Raw genomic sequence first — 18,575 nt, forward strand, 5'->3', positions numbered from 1 at the left:
TCTTAGTTTCTCAGACAATGGTTTTAAGCTCTGTTAACTGCTCTACGAACACATGCACGCCCGTTTGCTGTTACTCCCTGGATTTCTGTCCACATTTACAAGCTCATAATCCTTTGTTTATTGAACTACCTGCTTTGTAAACATCTTAATTCATAAATTTCTAAAAATGTAGTTGAATAAAAACAGTTTCTCATCCTCCTCCCTCCTGTGAGCCCTCCGGCGCTCCCCTGACACGCTCCTGACAAGAGGCTTTTTCTGTGGAAACAGCATATTACATCCCCGCACTAATCAGAGAGTAGGAGCGGAAAGATGTTTCCATCCCCACACAGTGATACCCATTGAAAGATGATGGAGCAACGGCACTGAACTGGCACAGCTTTTGCAGCTCTTTCTGGATGCACACCACAGGAAAAAGGCTTGATTTCATCTGTGGAGGAGTGGGTGGAAGCTGGGGACCAGTGGGACAAATTCTGGACCTTGCTACAGTTTGTACAGAAGGCCGTGGTTGGAAGTCTCAGAGCTCGCATGTCTTATTCATGGCATCTTAATCTAACCGACTTTAATACATTCAACCCAAACACTTCTTTTAAAGGACAAACCCTTTCACATGGATGGACTGCAGCCCTCTGTCAGCTCCTCACTGATTCCGGGTTAATAAATCCACATTCCTGACTGGTGGCATGAGCGAATTATTTTAGAGTAAATCCAACAACAGCCTTTATCTCCTCTCTTCCCCATTTGCACAAGTCATCTGGAACATGAACTGTTCATGCATTTAGCAGATGCTTTTATCCAAAGCCACTTACAAACGAGGATATAACATTACAGCTAACATCAAAGCTAACAATAACCTACGTAGAAGGAGACCTCAGACTCTGTCAGAGGTGACAGTGTAGAGATAGACTGCAGGCATAGGAGGAAGTGCAGGATGGGAGATGCTCTCTGAAGAGCTGGGTCTTCAACAGTTTCTTTTTTTGAAGATAGACAGGGACGCCCCTGTTCTGGTAGCGCTCTGTAGGTCATTCCACCATCGTGGAACAACACATGAAAAGAGATTGTCTGAAGCGTGCTGTAGGAGCTGCCAGACGACACATGGTGACGTTAGTCTTTGCAAGAGCATTCAAGTAGATGGGAGCCGTTCCATTAAGCTCTTTGTAGCTAACATCAGTGACTTGAATTTGATGCTAAGGGCAGCCAGAGGAGTTCAATAAACAGAGGGATGACGTGTTCTTTTAGGATAGATGGAAGACCAGACGTGCCGCCGCGTTCTGGACCATCTGCAGAGGTTTCACAGCACAGGCTGGAGACCAGTTAGGAGAGCGTTGCAGGAGTCAAGGCGGGAGATGACCATGGCCTGCACCAGGAGCTGGGTGGCGTGTTGGGTCAGGTATGGTCTGATATTCCTTATGTTTAGCAATAAGACATTCAGGCAGTATGTGACCACCATGATCATTTGGTTTCATTGAACATCCCTGTGTCTGAATACTAGTTTGACTAAAGAACTATGAAGCAGAGAACTTTGAGTGTCTGACATCCGACACCCTAAACCCTCTCTGTGGTTCATCCAATCTGGAGCGGCAGGTGGTAGAAAGAAACTCATAATGCTTTCCTTTAAAGTACAGCCCCTTTAGAGGAAAGTGGCAAAGAGAAAATGAGTGTTTCACATCAGAGCAAATGTCCTCTACGGTTTCCTTTATGAAGCCACACAGTCATCAAAAGGAGTAAAAGTGGGGATGCGGACATGGAAGACTCTGAATTGATTCATAAATGTCAAAAATAGATTTTCTGTATGTCAACTGATAAGGTAATGTTGACAGAAGGCAAATGGAGGAACTTGGAAAAGCAGGAGAGAAGCGGCACAAGTCTGCTGAGAGAGAAGTAAAACATTTTTGGAAATACAAACATAAGAAACCACTTGACACATTTCAGTCCGGGGCAGGATGTACAAGACCCGGTTGTAGCTGCTCCCATCCAGAGGACTATGAAGCAAGAGATGCTAATTACAAACTCTATGGTCATTTTATTGCCAAGGATTTGTGTTCAACGTCAGTCTTGGAACCAGGCTTCTGTGGTATGTTTGGAGCCAAAATACAACAGCTCATCTGGAAGATATCTGATTGACACAGTGGTGCCAAGACTCCACTACAACACCAAAACCAAAGGAGTTATCTAAGAAAGCAGGTAGGATGGCTCTGGCATGTGATGCGTGGCACGTTTCCAAAGTATCATATAAGACTGGAACAGATGGCTCCTCGTGTTCGATAACGAGCTGGCAGTGAGTGATTATGCTGCCCACTGCACATAACAGGAGGACATTGGCTCGTGTCCGGATTCAGAACATGCCAACATCTGGATTAATGCGCTACAACTTCGCTGCTACAGTTTTAATTACCCACTGGATCTTTTTTTAAGCTGGAAAATATGTTTACACCCAGACAACAGGCCATATCTCTTCTTTTTTGGACTCTTTGGACAAATACTATGCTTTGAAAGCACCACAGTGAAAAAAAAAAACCTGGAATAGAACAAAAGATTCATCAAGATGCAGAAGAAGAAGGGGGGGGGTAGTTACCCGCTGTCAGAGGCATGTTCAAGACCGACATATGTTAACTGTGTTTTCACCTCTGAGTTATGTTCTGTCAGTAAAACAAGAACAACATTTTATTACAACACTTTAGTCACTTCCTGGTTGGGTTTAGGCAACAGTTTTGTTTGGTTTGAGTAAAATACATCTTTTATTCTTCTCCACTGTCTCCTTTATGAACGTAACTTCAAATAAAGTGCTCTTATGGCCACAAGAAAACATGAATAAAGGTGGTTTCTTGGAGAAAGATAGTCTCTTTAGTCCCAAAGCAATGATCAGATAACATATATTCAGGCTAGACAAAAAAGGCAAAGTTTCCTCTGAAGAGGCTGAAAGGTTGAGAAGTCGTATAGCAGCAGTCCCTCTTCAGATGTGTTCAGGCACAACTCCACCACAATGAAACCAAGAAAAAGCGCCCAAGAATCAGACAGAAACCAAAGCCACCGGTGCCATTCAAACCCAACTGTCAGACCTTCAGTCAGGCAGCGAAAAGAAAGACAGACGTTACCGATAAGGATCCTTCACCCCCCCCATTCAGCTGCTCCCATTACACTTCTGGTCATAAAGAGTTTATGAAACCATCTTTCATCCTCAGTGAGGTATCCAAGGCTCAACAGAACGTAAAGATGTATTTATTGCTGATTTAAACATCTGTTCTTACTTATCTAAAGACATGCTTGTGTTTTAATTCCCGGGACTCTATCATAGGCCTGACAATTTCTTTTAATATCATGTGGTTGACAGATTTTTTAAAATCTTCAATTAAGCAACTTACTTCTAAGCAAACATCTGGAAAAAAAAAGGTAGGAATGAGAGGAAATAATTTACAACAAATGAGCTGTAAAACTGCATTTTGGCTTAAAAGTTACACATTGAACATACATTTTCAGATTGCAGTTGCCATAAGCAGTAATTCTGTGTAGGAAATGCATTAAATTTCAACAGTGATCCTAAGGAGGTGTTTATTTGTGCATTTACAGTACCAGCTATCTTTTACCTGCCTACCTCTTTCATCAAGAATAGTCTCCTTGTTTACCACTGAATGTAAAGCTGCAAATGGTTTAATATAAACTGTAACACCGAGAAAATTCCTGTTTTCTGTGTGTTAATGGACTTGGAAATGAGGTCGTGCTGTTTGCTGGGACGTGACCAGTATGTTGCTGAAGTATACTTTTATCTTGCAAGAAAGTTGGTGAAAACGATCAAATCTGATGGAGAAGGGATGAGGTTGAGAGAAGAAAGGAGAGAGAAGAAGGACCTGGGAGAATTCAAACTAGATTGCTGAATTAATGAAGAACTGAATGACTGAGCAGTGTTTCTGGACCAAGTAGCTGCATTTTGTATAAGTTTACAAGCTACAAATCCAAGCTAGCAGGATCTGATGCGCAGAAAAAGGAGGTGTTGCACTGTCTGACCACACAAACTGTGGGCTGTGATGACTTTAAACATATATTCTCTGTTGTAACTGATCATTTTTAATAAACAACTTGAATGTCTTGATCTGGAATTTGGTTTGCAATTGTACAATAAGATGCTAACCGCAGGATTACCACTACTTAAACCTGAAGAAGCAGCTTTTCTTTAACGATGCAGTCATGGGCCACACAAAATTAACTCATTTTCACCCAATAACCTTAACACAAGACACCTATAAAAGCACAAAACGAGGAGGAGGAACTTCTGAAGGATCACAGTGGAAGGGTTCCTACATGACCTGGGATGTCAAAGCAGTGTTGAGATGTGCGGCAGGTTGGTGCATCATAGAGTGCACATGGGGGGGGGTTATAATGAAATATGTATACACGCGTCTAACCTCAGGCACCAGGAGCTAAAAGGATGTTCACAATTAATCCAAAAATGTTCAGTGAATGCTGCGTGAGACCAGAATATCCTTAAAAATGCAGATATATTCAATTAGCAGAAATCAACAGCTTTCACCATCTAAATGGAGGCAAATTTGACCTCAATATTCAGTGTCGAACTGATCCCTTAACTCACCGAATGCTCCCTGAGCTCTTACTTTATGTTCACCTCTGCCAGTGAACACAGCAGCTGTTCGGTGTCTGCATGCACCAACCAGTTAACCTCTCTCAGGTCCACAAATACGAAAAGGTCTGTTTAACTTGCAACATTAAAAACGCATGGAACAGAAAGGAGGAAGACTTCAGCGCGAGTCTTTTCATTCCTTTGAAAACTGTCTGCAGCCGATTTGCCGCTAACCAACCAGGTGTGTCTGCTGGTGTGAATGCAGACTCGCTTCAGGGTGGCAGCCGGACAGATAAGCTGAATACATATTTTTAAATGGAGGTGAAAAGCTGCTCAACTTACAGAAGTAATTCAGGCCAGCCGCTGAATTATTGTGAGTTAAGAAACACAAACAGCGAACCTCTCTGAAGGTATTTTAGCCCCCTCCCATCATGCTGATAAACAGCTTTTGCCAGACCTTGCCCCCAGCTCTGGCACAGTAATGAAACAAATAAAATGTGGAGGAAAAGTTGGTGAGGATGATTATTAAGTGAGCGATGTGCTATAGGTGGGTTCTCTGGGGAGCAAATAAGTGAAGGGCAACTTATTGCTTTTAGGGAGTCTTTTTTTTTGTATTTGTTTTGGGTCGTTACTCCTCTGGGCCCAAAAGCTTTTCCAACACAGCGACGAGGCGTTTGGTTTTAATTTGACTCACTGGGGCATCTGAAGTTCTACTTGTTTGTCCATTTGCAGTTTTTGTTACTCCATCAAAATCCATCCTTTACCTGAGGTCATCACGCTAATGGGTGTTGATTCGTCCACCATTTTGCCTCATTTTGGAGCAATATAACCCCGATCAAATGAGGGCGATACACAATAAGAGCTTTGCTGCTTCATCACACCGTCCTTCCTTTCCTTTTCTTTTTCTTTTGCACCTTCACTGTGAAATCTGTCGACATTCATAATAACGTAGGAGCTGGAAATCACCTTTACTCCAATTATAAACCTTTTCTTGTTTTTCTCTCTTTACCCATCAGGTTGTGCTTTTGAGTTTACAGCTGCACTGACCCTTCAAGTTTTATTTCCTCTCATCTCATTATTCTTCCTTTCAGGGAGGAAACTCCTCTTTATGAGTCCAATCTGAACCCTTTTCAGGTTTTCCTGACAAGGGGAAGAAAAGAAGTGATAAATAAACCACTTTTAAACCCGTGGATTTACCGTACTGCATCTAAACCCAATGCACAGACCAAAGTATCTTCTCTCTCTGCTCTGCAGATTTCCTGTGACTGTTTTCCTCAAAAAGAGCAACCATGGATTGATTCTTCATGCAGGCAATAACGACCTGTTAAAAAAACATGCAATCTCTAGCGGGTGTGATAGCAAATCAGCATCTGTGTTGCCTAAACAGAGACAGAAGAAATATAAATGAGTCCTATCCATGACGTTTAACCCCGACCACGTAGTTATGCCACCGCCTAAACCCAACGAAGAGGTGAGGAAGTGCTGCAACATGCTGTGTTGAAACGTCACCATGGCAACCAGCAAAATGGTACCCAATTCAATTCGATTCAATTTTATTTATATAGTGCCAAATTACAACAATTGTCATCTCAAGGCACTTAAATAATATAGTCCAATTCAAGCCAATTGGAATTCAATTCATTGTAATCATAATCCAATTAATTCATATAGAGCCAATTCAAAAATTAATATCCTAGCTAAGGAAACCAACAGATTGCACCAAAACTTGTCTTCAGTCCAATCTCCCGTCCTGAGCCTGAGGCGACTGTGGAAAGGAACGACTCCCCTTTAACAGGAAGAAACCTCTGGCAGAACCAGACTCAGGAAGGGTGGCCATCTACCTCGACCAGCTGGGGTTTGAGAAGACAGAAAAGAGGGAAAAGAGGGGGGAAAAACACCATAACGCCATTCAAAGGATACCTGTTGGAACAGGGAAACACAAGTTTGACATTGGTGACATTGGTGTTTTTAGGAGGTCACACTCCTGCCTTAAAGTAGATTTGACGTCTAACCCTAACCAAGTAATGTTACTGTCTAAACCCAACCGGGAAGCCACTAAAGTGTTTTGAAATAGTGTTGTTGTGTTATTGACTTAAATGTGTGAGTAACTGCACCATCCACCTGCTCTCATCCCTGCTTGAAGACTCCCAGACACCAAACCAACATCAAGAACTAGCAGTGACAGCATATCTCCCAGTGTCTTCTACAACCTCCGACTCCTGAAAGGAGTGAGGACACAACTGTGCCATGCAGAGTAACAGGAATGATTAGCCCCGCAATTCAGAACAAAGAACCCTACAGAGGTAAAAAGATGCAGCAGGAGGAACAGCAACTTCTGCTTCATCTGCAACGGGTGAGAGCATAGCCTGCCTGTTGGGTCCTACGGTCGAGTGCTGGGCTGGTGATCAGAAGAGATGAGCAGATGGAACAGGTTTGCTGACCACCATCCATCATAAAAACCACCAGAGCATCCTTGTAGATGACTGTATCTCAAGGCTGCAGGTAGTAACAGCACTCACAATGAAACAGGAGCTTTGAATAGAAAATCAGTGGAAAAAGAAATTGTCAGGGTTACATGGCTCTAAAAGCATGTGCACACGTGTGAAGAATTTGTGCAGCACACACAATTTCACTGCTCATTTCTCCTTTGTGTGTGGGGAAGGCATAGCCATGATTTTTGTGTTTGTGCATCTGGCCCAAAGTGTCAGAACACCACATATCAATCCCATCGAAGATAATGCAGAGAGATGAACTGCGGGGGTTAGAAGACACCACAGAAGCATGTCATTTTACAGCAAATTGTACAGTTGGCTTGACAAAACTCTCCACTTTTAAAAAGCTTCCAGCGTGATGTGAAGCTATTTCAGGGGATCGAACAGAACTGCATCACAGCTGGAGTGCTGTGCATCCAAGCAAATCCACAAGTAAGAGGGGAAAACATCCACAATCACAGTTTCTGACGAAGATTAGCAGCAGCACCCCACTATCACACAGGCAGACCTGCTTTCCACAGCAACATCTTGTAATCAGCAATTACACACAGCCACATTCATCACAGAGGAGATGGCCTCATTAAAAACTTTACAACAATTTGAAGATCTACAGCACTGAAACTTTTAAACATTACATTAAATGTATGTGTGGGGTTAGAAACAAGAGGGTTCACAAACATACAGCACAGGGCTGTTGATCTTTTATTTATAACAATATACAGCTGTCAGGGCTGAGCGATAAAACAATAACTATCGAGGAATAACTTTTCCTCGATAAAGATATGAAACATGGTCGATATACTTTTCGATAGATTGCATTCGTCCATCTTTTAACAGACGAATAGCCAATGACAACGAGAGTTGCGCCGTGCTGAACCAATCAGGTGGCTGGAATAGAGCCATGCTAACAGCTAGCCGTGGCGTGTTTGTGCTGCTGCAGCCGTATAAAAAAAGGAAACGAGTCCAAGGCTAAAGGATGACATTGTTGATAAGAAGGAGCCGAAAAGTTTGGTGGTGTGGAGGTATTTTGGTTTTTTGAAGTCCGACACGACACAGAGTAGTTTGCACTGCAAATGATGTCGAACACATGGTCCGACAAAGACAGGAAATACCACAAACCTGTTTCATCACCTGAAGCAGCGCCACCCGTTTGAGCACAGAGAATGCTAACTTTCAGAAACACAGCCCGGAACAAGTGCTAATCTTCCCCCAATAACAACGCCTGTGCAGCAGCAACAGAAGACCACAGAGTCTGCTTTATCCAGCGCCGTATGACAAAAACAATCTAAGAGACACCGTGATATTACAAATTTAGCAGCTTACTGTGTTGTAAAAGTGGCTATCAATAAGCACAGTGGAAAATAAAGGGTTCGAGTGGATGCTAAATGTTATGGACCCGATATATATCGATATAGACTTATATAAAAACAATATCGTGATATGATTTTTTTCCCTTATCATCCAGCCCTATGTAGAATATATAAAAATTTTAAAGTTTTATGAGTTAAGTCAGTATTAATGAAAGAGAACAACCGACAGCTACACAACAACAACAGCAAAGCTGGCATGTTTGGAATCAAAGGGGTAAAAACTGATCTAATCACTAAATTACAAGTTAGATTTGTGACTGTAGCAGAGAAAAATACCCAACATTACAGCAAAGCTAATTAAATCCAGCAGTTAATACGGAATTTTTAACAGAGTGCTGCTCAGCCAGAGAATATACAATAAATCTGAACAAAACAAGTCGTAGGGCAACAAATCAATAGTATGAGACACAGCAGACACCCAGGAAAGAAAGAGGAGAAACGGCCAAGGTGAGGAAGAAAGACAAAAAACCTCTAATGATATTATTGTTATTCAATGCACCTCTGCAGCTGCATTGCTTCGTTTTGCATCATTTAAACACACCTTTCATGAGAAATCATTTTGAGGTTCAGTACTGTTTAACAGCTGAGTGAAGAGGGAGTCCGTATATCCGTCTCTATACACCTTTCTTTTAGCTCAAGGTCTCTTCCTACAGGAGGGATTTCTACGTGTTCACAGCATAAAAATGTTACTAGTTTGAGAACATATTTAATGTTCTGTCTGTTTTGAGCATAAACATGTAAATATGTTGCTTAGAAGACAATGTTTTGGTCAGTAAAAGATACATAATTATCATGAATTTAGCCTGAAGAAACTCGGTATCGATATAATGCTTCTTTAACAATTTCCCACATTCTGCAGCACGTAAATATTTGCCAGAATGATTTTGCACTCATGTCAAAGTGGAGACATTCAGTTGTTTAGTCTTAATGTGTGCACTTTCACACGAATTATTCATGGTGCAGTCAGTGTCTTGCTCAAGGACAGAAGAAGCCTGATTGATCCACCAGCCTAATAATTCATGATCAAATCACTGCTCCACCTGAGCAGGTTTTTCAGTCAAACCCTGTTACTGTGTTCATGTTCAACTTCTCGGCTTCTTTTTACAACTTATAGTTCCTGTTTTCACGCAAATTAACGGATTGATGTGAAGAAAAGTGCTGAAACCACTACAAGGTTAGCTGATTGTTCTTTAAAGCTTTAAAGGGGAACTCCGGTATTTTTAAATCTAGACCTTATTTCTGGCATGAAATACGTTCATCTCCTCACCGAGAACAGTTTGTTGAAAGTCGGCGTCCTTCAGAAGCTATTTAGATTCCTCGAGATCCATATAACGGAGTGAACGGGGCTTAGACGCTGCAGCCTCTAAATAAGGCATTATCTGTCTTTATTTCACCAATACTTTAAGAAGAATGGATGAATGAACGTGTGCTATAGCTCTGTTAGCTCATAGCTGCTGTTATGTGGCTACTTGCGGCTATAGGAGAGCTAACGGAGGGATTTCTACACAGGCACTCTACTGGGACCACTTCATCCACACGCCCCCCTGCAGCACAGTTTATTTACTCCGTGCTCTGTGACAGTCGGCTAACTTCACACAGAGTTAGCTGCTGATAGTTTTGTGCAACGTGGCAGGATATTTATCAGATTTTGACAATGTGAACGACGACTTTGAGTAAGATGGACGTTCTTACCGGAGTAAATAAACTGTGCTGCAGGGGGGCGTGTGGATGAAGTGGTCCCAGTAGAGTGCCTGTTCATTCATTCAAGTATTGGTGAAATAAAGACAGATAATGCCTAATTTAGAGGCTGCATCATCCCTGCCCCGTTCACTCCGTTATATGGATATACGCCGATCGCGAGTTTGCTAAATAGCTTCCGAAGGACGCCGACTTTTGCCAAATTGTTCTCGGTGAGTCGATAAACGTATTTTATGCCAGAAATAAGGTCTAGGTTTAAAAAAAAAAAAAACAGAGTTCCCCTTTAAGGCATCGTTCTGTGAGTTCCCTCAGAGAGATCCACTTAAACCAGACACTAACCTACAGCTGAAGGGACAAAACAGCAAATTATACTTTCTGGCAGTTTAAAGGCTCGTTTCAGTGCAGGTTTTAGTCATGTGGCTGCAGGTTTCTGAGCCGCTGAACCCCCGGTCACGGTGATGCTGGTATACTGGAAGGCGATTAAACGCACAGTGACTTCACAACTGATAGCTGATTCACTCAATGACTTCTTTGAATCTAATTAAGTCAACTCCAGTAACACACCAGCTCACTGCTCTGGCTAACAAGTCATCAGAGTGCCATACGTTGTTAAAATATGTATTTCTTTGTTGTCACTTAGCAGCATGTCCGTAATGAACAGGGAAAACTCTCCGTGGTGGAAGCAGACGTGAGGCTCGCTCTGAAACCTGCAGCTGGTATCCCTGCAGTCTTAGCTTATTATGCTGCTGTGGTTTATGGTCCGTGCATGATGAGTGTGCTGCTGGGTCACGCCTGGCAAGATGAGCACAGTAAGAGGCGAATACTAACAGAGAGAGAAAGAGAGGCTGAGGGAAAAAACAAGAAAAAACACAAAACAAAAGCAAAGAAAACTGACAGAAACGATGATGTAACCAGACTGTTTCAGGACACGTTTCAAAACCGACCGGCAAGATTGGATGTGATGATTAACTACTGTTAATAACTGGACAGAAATTTAATTTCAGCCTTGTTTCCTGAGCTGTTAAAAGCTTGTTTTTCCATTTATAAATCAGTGATGAGTGAAACGTTTTCTGTCTGTGAATACTGGCGATGAATCAAGTCGCTTTTAGTCAATTATACACAAAAAAAAAATCAGGAGTCTCCTGATGTAATTAACTATATAAATGTTTCCCAAAGCTTGTTTGGTGGCATACTTGTGTGGCCTCATGGAAGTTGAGGTGCACTTTAGGATTTTTATGTTATCTTAATGTTTTTTTTTATCATAATAAATGTTTTTTTATCATAATAAATGTTTTTTTTATCATAATAAATGTTGCACATAGGCCACTAAAGTGGACATTGAAGCATCATGTTTTCTGTTTCTGCTCCTCAGATGCAGAATGTCCATTCTGTGTGACATTTCAGTAACTCCTTAAATAATTGGTATAAAAAAATAATAATTTGTTCTTTTCATGCCTAAAGATAAATAAAAACAAATCCTGACAGAGGCTTTCATAATTCGTGCATGAAAGGGTTTATAATTATTCTTTCCCATGAACGTAGTTAATGGCTTCTCTTTGTGAGTACATAGAATTTTATTGTAATTTAAGCCTCCTCACTGAGTTCATTCCTGCCCTCGAAGTGTTGCAGGAGAGCATCTGTCCCCACAAAGTTTAAGCATCATGCTGCTGTTACATATTACAAATGTGTGGTTGAGTGAGCAGGATAATATTCTGACAAATGTCAGGTCACACTGAGAGCAGCGTGCAAGTCTGCTCTTTTCTTTAAACAAATGGTACAGACACTGCGTTAGCCATGCTAAGGCAAGTCTTTCAAATGGACATCACCCGCTGAGGTCTTCGTCTTATGTGAAGCTTGGATTCAAAAGATCTAGTGAGAGGTATTTAGTCACTCTGACACCTCAGTGTTCAGTCTGAAGCCCTGTTGCATCCAACCCAGTATGAGAGTCACATTTGCTCTTTCATGGAACATCATGATATAACAATGACGTGTTTGACCGTAAGGATATAAAATGCCCTCAATTCATCAACTTAGAACAATTTTGTAATAATTAGTGAAAGAATTCTTGATTTGACCACCTCTTGATGTTTATGCTTCAATTATTCCCAAACTGCATCAGCATTTACTGAATACAACCAGAGTGGAAACAGGAAGTAACTAGCAGCAAAGAGAATACATACAGAGAAAGATGAGGTCATGCAGTCAAGAAGAAGGCAGAAAATAACAAACTGGAGCAGACAAGAGCAGAAGGAAGACATTAAAAGGAAGAACTTGTCACAGTTTGGGGTGGCGGAGGCGAGGGTGGAGGACCCAGGTGCAGACATGGAGCAGCAGCCAGGATGCAACGTAAAATGCAACGTAAAACTCAGGTTTATTTTGAATTAGAACTGAAAATCCCAGCCAGGCTGGAATACCATGAAGACTAAAACCTAAGAAATAACTGTACATACGGCGGAAACCATGGGTGCAACGACCGGGGATTTGACAAGGAGTGAAGGAACCCTGGAGATTAAATGCTGTGGGGAGAGTGATTAGTGACAAGGTACAGCTGAGGAAAAGGTGGGCACAGGTGAAGTGAGTGGAGCTGATGACCAGACCGGAGGGAACTGAAGGAAAAAGCTGAGGAAAATGGCTAAACTGAAATGAACGGATGAAAAACACAGCAGCATCTCTCTGACTCAGGTACAAGAGAGAAGTTTAGTGTCGTGAAGAGAAAGAGGAAACAGAGACAAAAGTGTTGGTAAGGAAAGAGGAGATGAAAGATACTGGCAGGAAACAAGAGGAAGAAAAATAGAAACAAAGAAAAAGTCAAAGTCAAATTGATTTGCAGCACATTTCATGTACAAAACAATTCAAAGTGCTTTAGATTAAATAAAAGCATTGCAGCAGGGAGCAGAAAAATCATTAAAAATGTGTAAAATAATAGAAATATAAATAAATAAAATAATTAAAATGAATTAAAATGAATTAAAATGAATAAAAACAAGCAACAGTCTCGATAAGTTAAAATATATCCTGCAGATTTCATGCATAAATGCACATGAGAAAATAAATGTTTTTAACCTGGATTTAAACATGTCAGTTTCATCTCCTCTGGCAGTTTGTTCCACTTGTTTGCAGCATAGCAGCTAAATGCTGCTTCTCCAGGTTTAGTCTGGACTCTGGACTGGACCAGCTGACCCGAGTCCTTGGATCTAAGAGCTCTGCTGGGTTTATATTCTCTGAATATATCACAGATTTAAGGGGATGGAGGGTGAGCAAAGAATCAGAAACAGTAAGAAAAAAGAAAAATACCCAAAGGACAAAGAAATATTTCAGTTTTGTCCTTCAGGTGAAAAAACCCCCCAGAAAGTGTGATGTTTTGCTGAAGCTGCAAATGTTTTATTCAAGGTAAAAAAAAACAGAGAAGAGGAGGATGAGGAGCACAGTTTTGTTCTGCCTTTAATCTATTGTCCAGTTATAGAGAAAACAGGCTGTGAGAGAGTCATAGAACTGAAACTAAAAGAGATTTCACTGCTTTGAGCTCCTTGGTTATAACGATGCCTCGAGTAAAGTCAAATATAACTCTCTTATTTGTTTTAAAGTTAGAAAATCTGCATTTAAAATATGTATCAAAGCAAAGGGAGATTTGAAATGATGGGAATCATGTAAACAAAAGGTAAAAAAAAGTAAATCTTCTTCCAATAAGATGGAACTGAAACACGAGGCAGGTTTCCGTGGCTGTTTTTAGAAGATGTGACTCAGAAAACATGGATGGAAACTCTAAAAATGGACTTAACTTCAACTGATAAGACAACAAAAAGCTCACTAGTTCACTTGAGGTGATATTTAAATGCTTCAAAGAAGTCTTGATGCCAGTTAAGGGAGTGGAAACACTTTTTAAAAAATGATGTCACTTACCAGCTGTTTGAAATCTCAGTCGGAAAACAATAAACTCAGATAGGATTCAAGTAATTCTGGAAATTCCTTCCTTCCTCCTCAGGGTTTATTCTCTGGATACAACTAGAGATGCTCCGATCCAATATTTGGATTGGATATCGGTACCGATAGCAAATAAAAATCGAGACTGAGTATCGTGACAATGGGCCGATCCTTATCGCCGATTTTTTTCTTTATTTCTTTATTTATTTTTTCGCTCTGGTCCTGTCCAGCATTGGCAGTCATTCAAGGACCTTCTGCCCCTTCTAAAAAACTTGTTAAGTTGGGACGACCTCTGATTATTTTCTGTTTTTTGTTTTTTTTACCAAGCTGGAGAAGCTATTGTTTTGTTCAGATGCTTTTGTAATGGATGTTTAATTCCCATTTGCACTAAACTATATAAAGAGCTGATTGCTATTTATTTTGAAACCGAGCCAGTGAAGCTATTGTTTCAGCTCCTTTATGGTTTAATATTTTGTTTTACATTGGTTTTTGACTCCCTAATAGCACTGATTGAACCAGTTACAAGTTATATTTTTATGGTTAAGATTGTTTTACTGCTGCACAATTATTAAACAAATAAGTAATTCAGTACATTTATATCTGTTTATTTGTTTTAAAAAAATAGGAAAGAAATGTTTAAGTTAAGTCTGATGTTGCCTTGCACAAAATAATGATCCCAGTCTTTTCCACACAATGAAACTTACCGTTTGTTCCCATAATTACGAGTGTTTTTCTGTATCGGTTCGGTATCGGACGATATTAAACCTCAGATATCGGTATTGGTATCGGAGGTGAAGAAAAGCGGATTGGTGCATCCCGAGTTGCGACAACTACTTCTTCTACTGAATTACAACCCTAAGCTCAGAAAAAGATGTGAAGCAAATGTTCTTGTCATAATATTATTTTGTTCACTCGTGTTTGTTCCAAGTGTCTCCAAACCATAAAACAAGTTGCTATAAAAAGAGCTGTATATTTATGGTTTATCAGGGAGCTGTTGTACTGGTAATTTGACCATAACATGACAGTCCCGTCATAAAAACTTAAGGAAATTAAGTCAGCTTGTGAAAGAAAGGGCATAATATGTCTTCTTTAGTGATACTGGAGGAATATTATGAGCCTGGAAAAATAAAAATATTGAAGATCACATACAAATGTACATCTCTGTCATTCTGAGTGATTTCTATTCCATTTAATTAGTGATTTTCATTAAAATAACCGTTGGACATGACAATGAAACTGCTTCTTTGCTGTTTTTATTAATTATTATCGTCACATTAATGGGGGACAGTGAACGGGTCTCAGCTGTATAAAGGCGCACGTCGAGATTTTGTCACAACCTTAAGTTATCTTACGACAAAATACACTGTCTGGCTAAAAAAACCCATCATGGATACCAGTATTTTGGTGGGCCACCCCACACATTCAATAGGCTGATGCAACATCCTAAACATTCTCAGTTCGGGTCTGGACTTTGAAATGAATGACGCAGTCAGCTGACCTCATTTTTTGGGCCCATAACATGGTTGAACCTGCACCTGATCAACAGAAGCAACCCCAGACCATAATGTTGTCCCCACAGGGTTGAACAGCAGGTACTGAGCATGGTGGGTGCTGCACCTCGTCCACTCTTCTTACCCCGATGCATCCATCACTCTGGAACAGAGCAAATCTGGACTCAGAGCACTTTCTCCGGAGTCTAATCGTCCGGCTCCAGAGCAAACTGAAGCAGATTAAAGTGGTTTCAAGATGGAAATCCAAGACTAATCTCACTTGTAGCATCACTGCTTCCAAATTAAATTTTTTAGGAGCACCATTTAAATCACTTTAATTAAAACACAACGCATTCGTCTATCTTTTGCAGTCTTATCATAAATGCTTCAGATGTAACAAACACCTTGTTTATTCGATAGAAAAAGTGCTTTAAGAGAATATTGAAGGAGCTCGAGTGGGAGATCACATGCGTACATATAGTAGTGATTTATACTCTCTTCTTTAGCTTTTAGTGGTTGTGGACTCTGTTTAATTAGTGATTTTCATCAAAATCACTGTTGGACGTGATGATGAAACTCTGCTTCTTTGCTGTTTTCATTACCTATCGAGATGCTCGTCACATTAATGGGGGACAGTGAATGTGTCTCAGCTGTGGAAGTATGAACAAAACCAAAGCTGCTATCAGCTCTTTAAGTTCAGAGCAAAGGATCCTGGCAGAGGAGGAAAAAGACTAAAAGAGCAAAGAAGAGCTCTTGAGCTCACACCTCGAAAAAGGGGAGAAAGAAATATAATGACCTGTCTGCTGTTTTGTTTTATGGTACATTATGTGTTGCCTTATGAGCTTTTCCAGCTCAAGAGAGACAATTGTGGGCAGGCTCTGAAGTGTGAGGTGCACACATTCTTCCTTAAAGTAACACCAGAGAATATGGCAGATATTTTGCTCTTGGGCTCCCGCTTTAGTTGTGGGATGTAACAAAATAAAATAAAATAAAATAAAATAAAATAAAATAAAATAAAATAAAATAAAATAAAATAAAATAAAATAAAATAAAATAAAATAAAATAAAATAAATCAAATCCAATCTCAGCGTCAGCCCTCCAAATGTAATTTGTTGGCATGTCAAAGTCGCCTCAAAGACGACATTAAAAGCCCACACAAATTTCACGTGACTCTAAAGCAAATCCTGGAATAGTTGTGAACTGTGGTATCCCAGCTTCTGGGTGCTCCACAGGGCAGGTTCAGGCCCAGGAATGTGCACCGTCAGAACCACGTAGCTTTAAGGTTCACAAACTTCTCCAGTGTTGCTTTAAGAGGGCACATTTTTGTGTTTAAAAGAAGCACTTGATATCCGTAGATCAGAAAGATATCTTTGTAAACTTTGAGATCTCGACTAGAATTTCAGATAACAGACTGAAGGCTTTAGGGTGGTTTGGGTGAGCAGCGTAATTTCTGATTATTGAGTGTAAGATTCAGGAGGCAATTGACTGTGCAGGACAAAGTGAGGGGAAGACCAGACAGAGCAATATAAATAGATAAGAAGAGAGATGAGGAAGAAAAGAGAAAATCAGACGGTCCCGCACATCATTTTTCTCTTTAACCACAGAGAAAGCAGCAATGGAAGAATAGCTTAAACATTAGATGATAAGACAGTATAAAGGACTTTTTTCATCTCTTTTGAAGACATGCAGACATACGTCATCTCCCCGTTTCCTTTGTCCAGCTCCCTCCACAGATTCTTTCTCCTCCTCTCAGTCAGGAGGATGAACAGAAAAGCCTCGTCTCACATGCCCACCCTGCTTCACACCCTCATACCTGTCTGATGTTTGAGTCAAACACAATTATGTGGCATTTAAAGCACAAAGTCTGACATTCTCCTCCTCAGACTCAAACCTCTCAGTCACAACCCTCCTTCTCCAACCTGCTCCAATCTTTAATCATCTCACACACACCTTCACACTGTTATTTTGGCAGCCAGTGGCTCAGTCCCAGGATGCTCATCACGCTGGTCTGAGCACCAAATTAACCAGAAAGCCAACAGATAACCTTGTTTTCTGCCCAGTGGATGAACCACTCTAGCAGTGGATATATTAAGCTTATTTCAGTCTGCGCAGCTGAGATCTTTATTGCCCTGAATTACAACTGTGAGTTATGCTCACAATAGCTGTGATAACATGAAAATACGTCCCAGGGACAGAGAAGAATAAGGCAACAGTGTCATTACACTGTGAATGAAATTTAGCATCTTAGGGCATCCAGGTGTAAGACAATGTTCATTAAAACCACTTCAACTCCTTCTTTCTCATTTACATGGTCGGATGTGCAACCAAGACGCATTGGAAACAACTCCATTAAAAACTATGAACTAAAATCCTGTATTTTATTTAATTTTATACATGAGCGTATTTGATGGCAATGAAAGGGACCCGTGGTACAGAGCTTCATCTCCGGGTCTGGGCTGCCCGGACTCTGTTCGTCTCCACCGTGAAAAGTAAAAAGCGCACAGCCGACTCACCTTCTGCGGTTGTCCCGCTCAAGCAGGAGACGAGCAGGGCGACCCGAGCGATAATCCCAAAGACTCCTTCAGTCCGCAGATCCATGGTGAAACGGCGGGATACTGCAGAGAAGCCCGGCGGCTGCTGGCGGAGGGAGACGGCCGACCTCTCCTCTCCAGCTCTGAGAGAGATCTCCTCAAACCCAAATGTGGGAGGAGAGGAGGGAGAGACTGGTACGCTTTCGCTGCTCCCCAGCGTCAGTGAGCCGCCGCCGCCTCCTCCTCTCAAAGATCAACTTCATTAGTGTCTCATAAAAACAGCTAAAGGGTCGCTGTGCTGTTGAAGACTGAGTCCTTCAGTTACCAGAGGAAAGAAAGACATTTCAGGATGGCTGATCGGACAACGACCTGCGCACCCACACAGCAGCAATACTTAGTATAATATTTTCCTCTGCTTGCATCTTTTATAGACAAACAGCATCAGCTAAAAGAGCTTCCCAAAAAGTTAGGAAGCTATATAAACCGGAAATAAAAACAAAGT

The 18,575-nt window shown here is 41.0% G+C and overlaps 1 protein-coding gene across 1 annotated transcript in view; it reads right to left on the minus strand.

Annotated features, from left to right (window-relative positions):
* LOC140268899 (contactin-associated protein-like 4) overlaps window positions 1-18,225 on the minus strand; it is a 133,793-nt gene extending 115,568 nt beyond the window's left edge. Inside the window, exon 1 of the mRNA XM_072363893.1 lies at window positions 18,056-18,225. Within this exon, the coding sequence (XP_072219994.1) occupies window positions 18,056-18,140 (85 nt within the window). The 5' untranslated portion in view covers window positions 18,141-18,225. The remainder of the gene's footprint in view (window positions 1-18,055) is intronic.
* Between the last annotated feature and the right edge of the window lie 350 nt (window positions 18,226-18,575).

The sequence above is a fragment of the Leuresthes tenuis genome, unplaced genomic scaffold, assembly GCF_036924035.1.
Source record: "Leuresthes tenuis unplaced genomic scaffold, fLeuTen1.0.hap1 SCAF_14, whole genome shotgun sequence".
Taxonomy (NCBI): domain Eukaryota; kingdom Metazoa; phylum Chordata; class Actinopteri; order Atheriniformes; family Atherinopsidae; genus Leuresthes; species Leuresthes tenuis.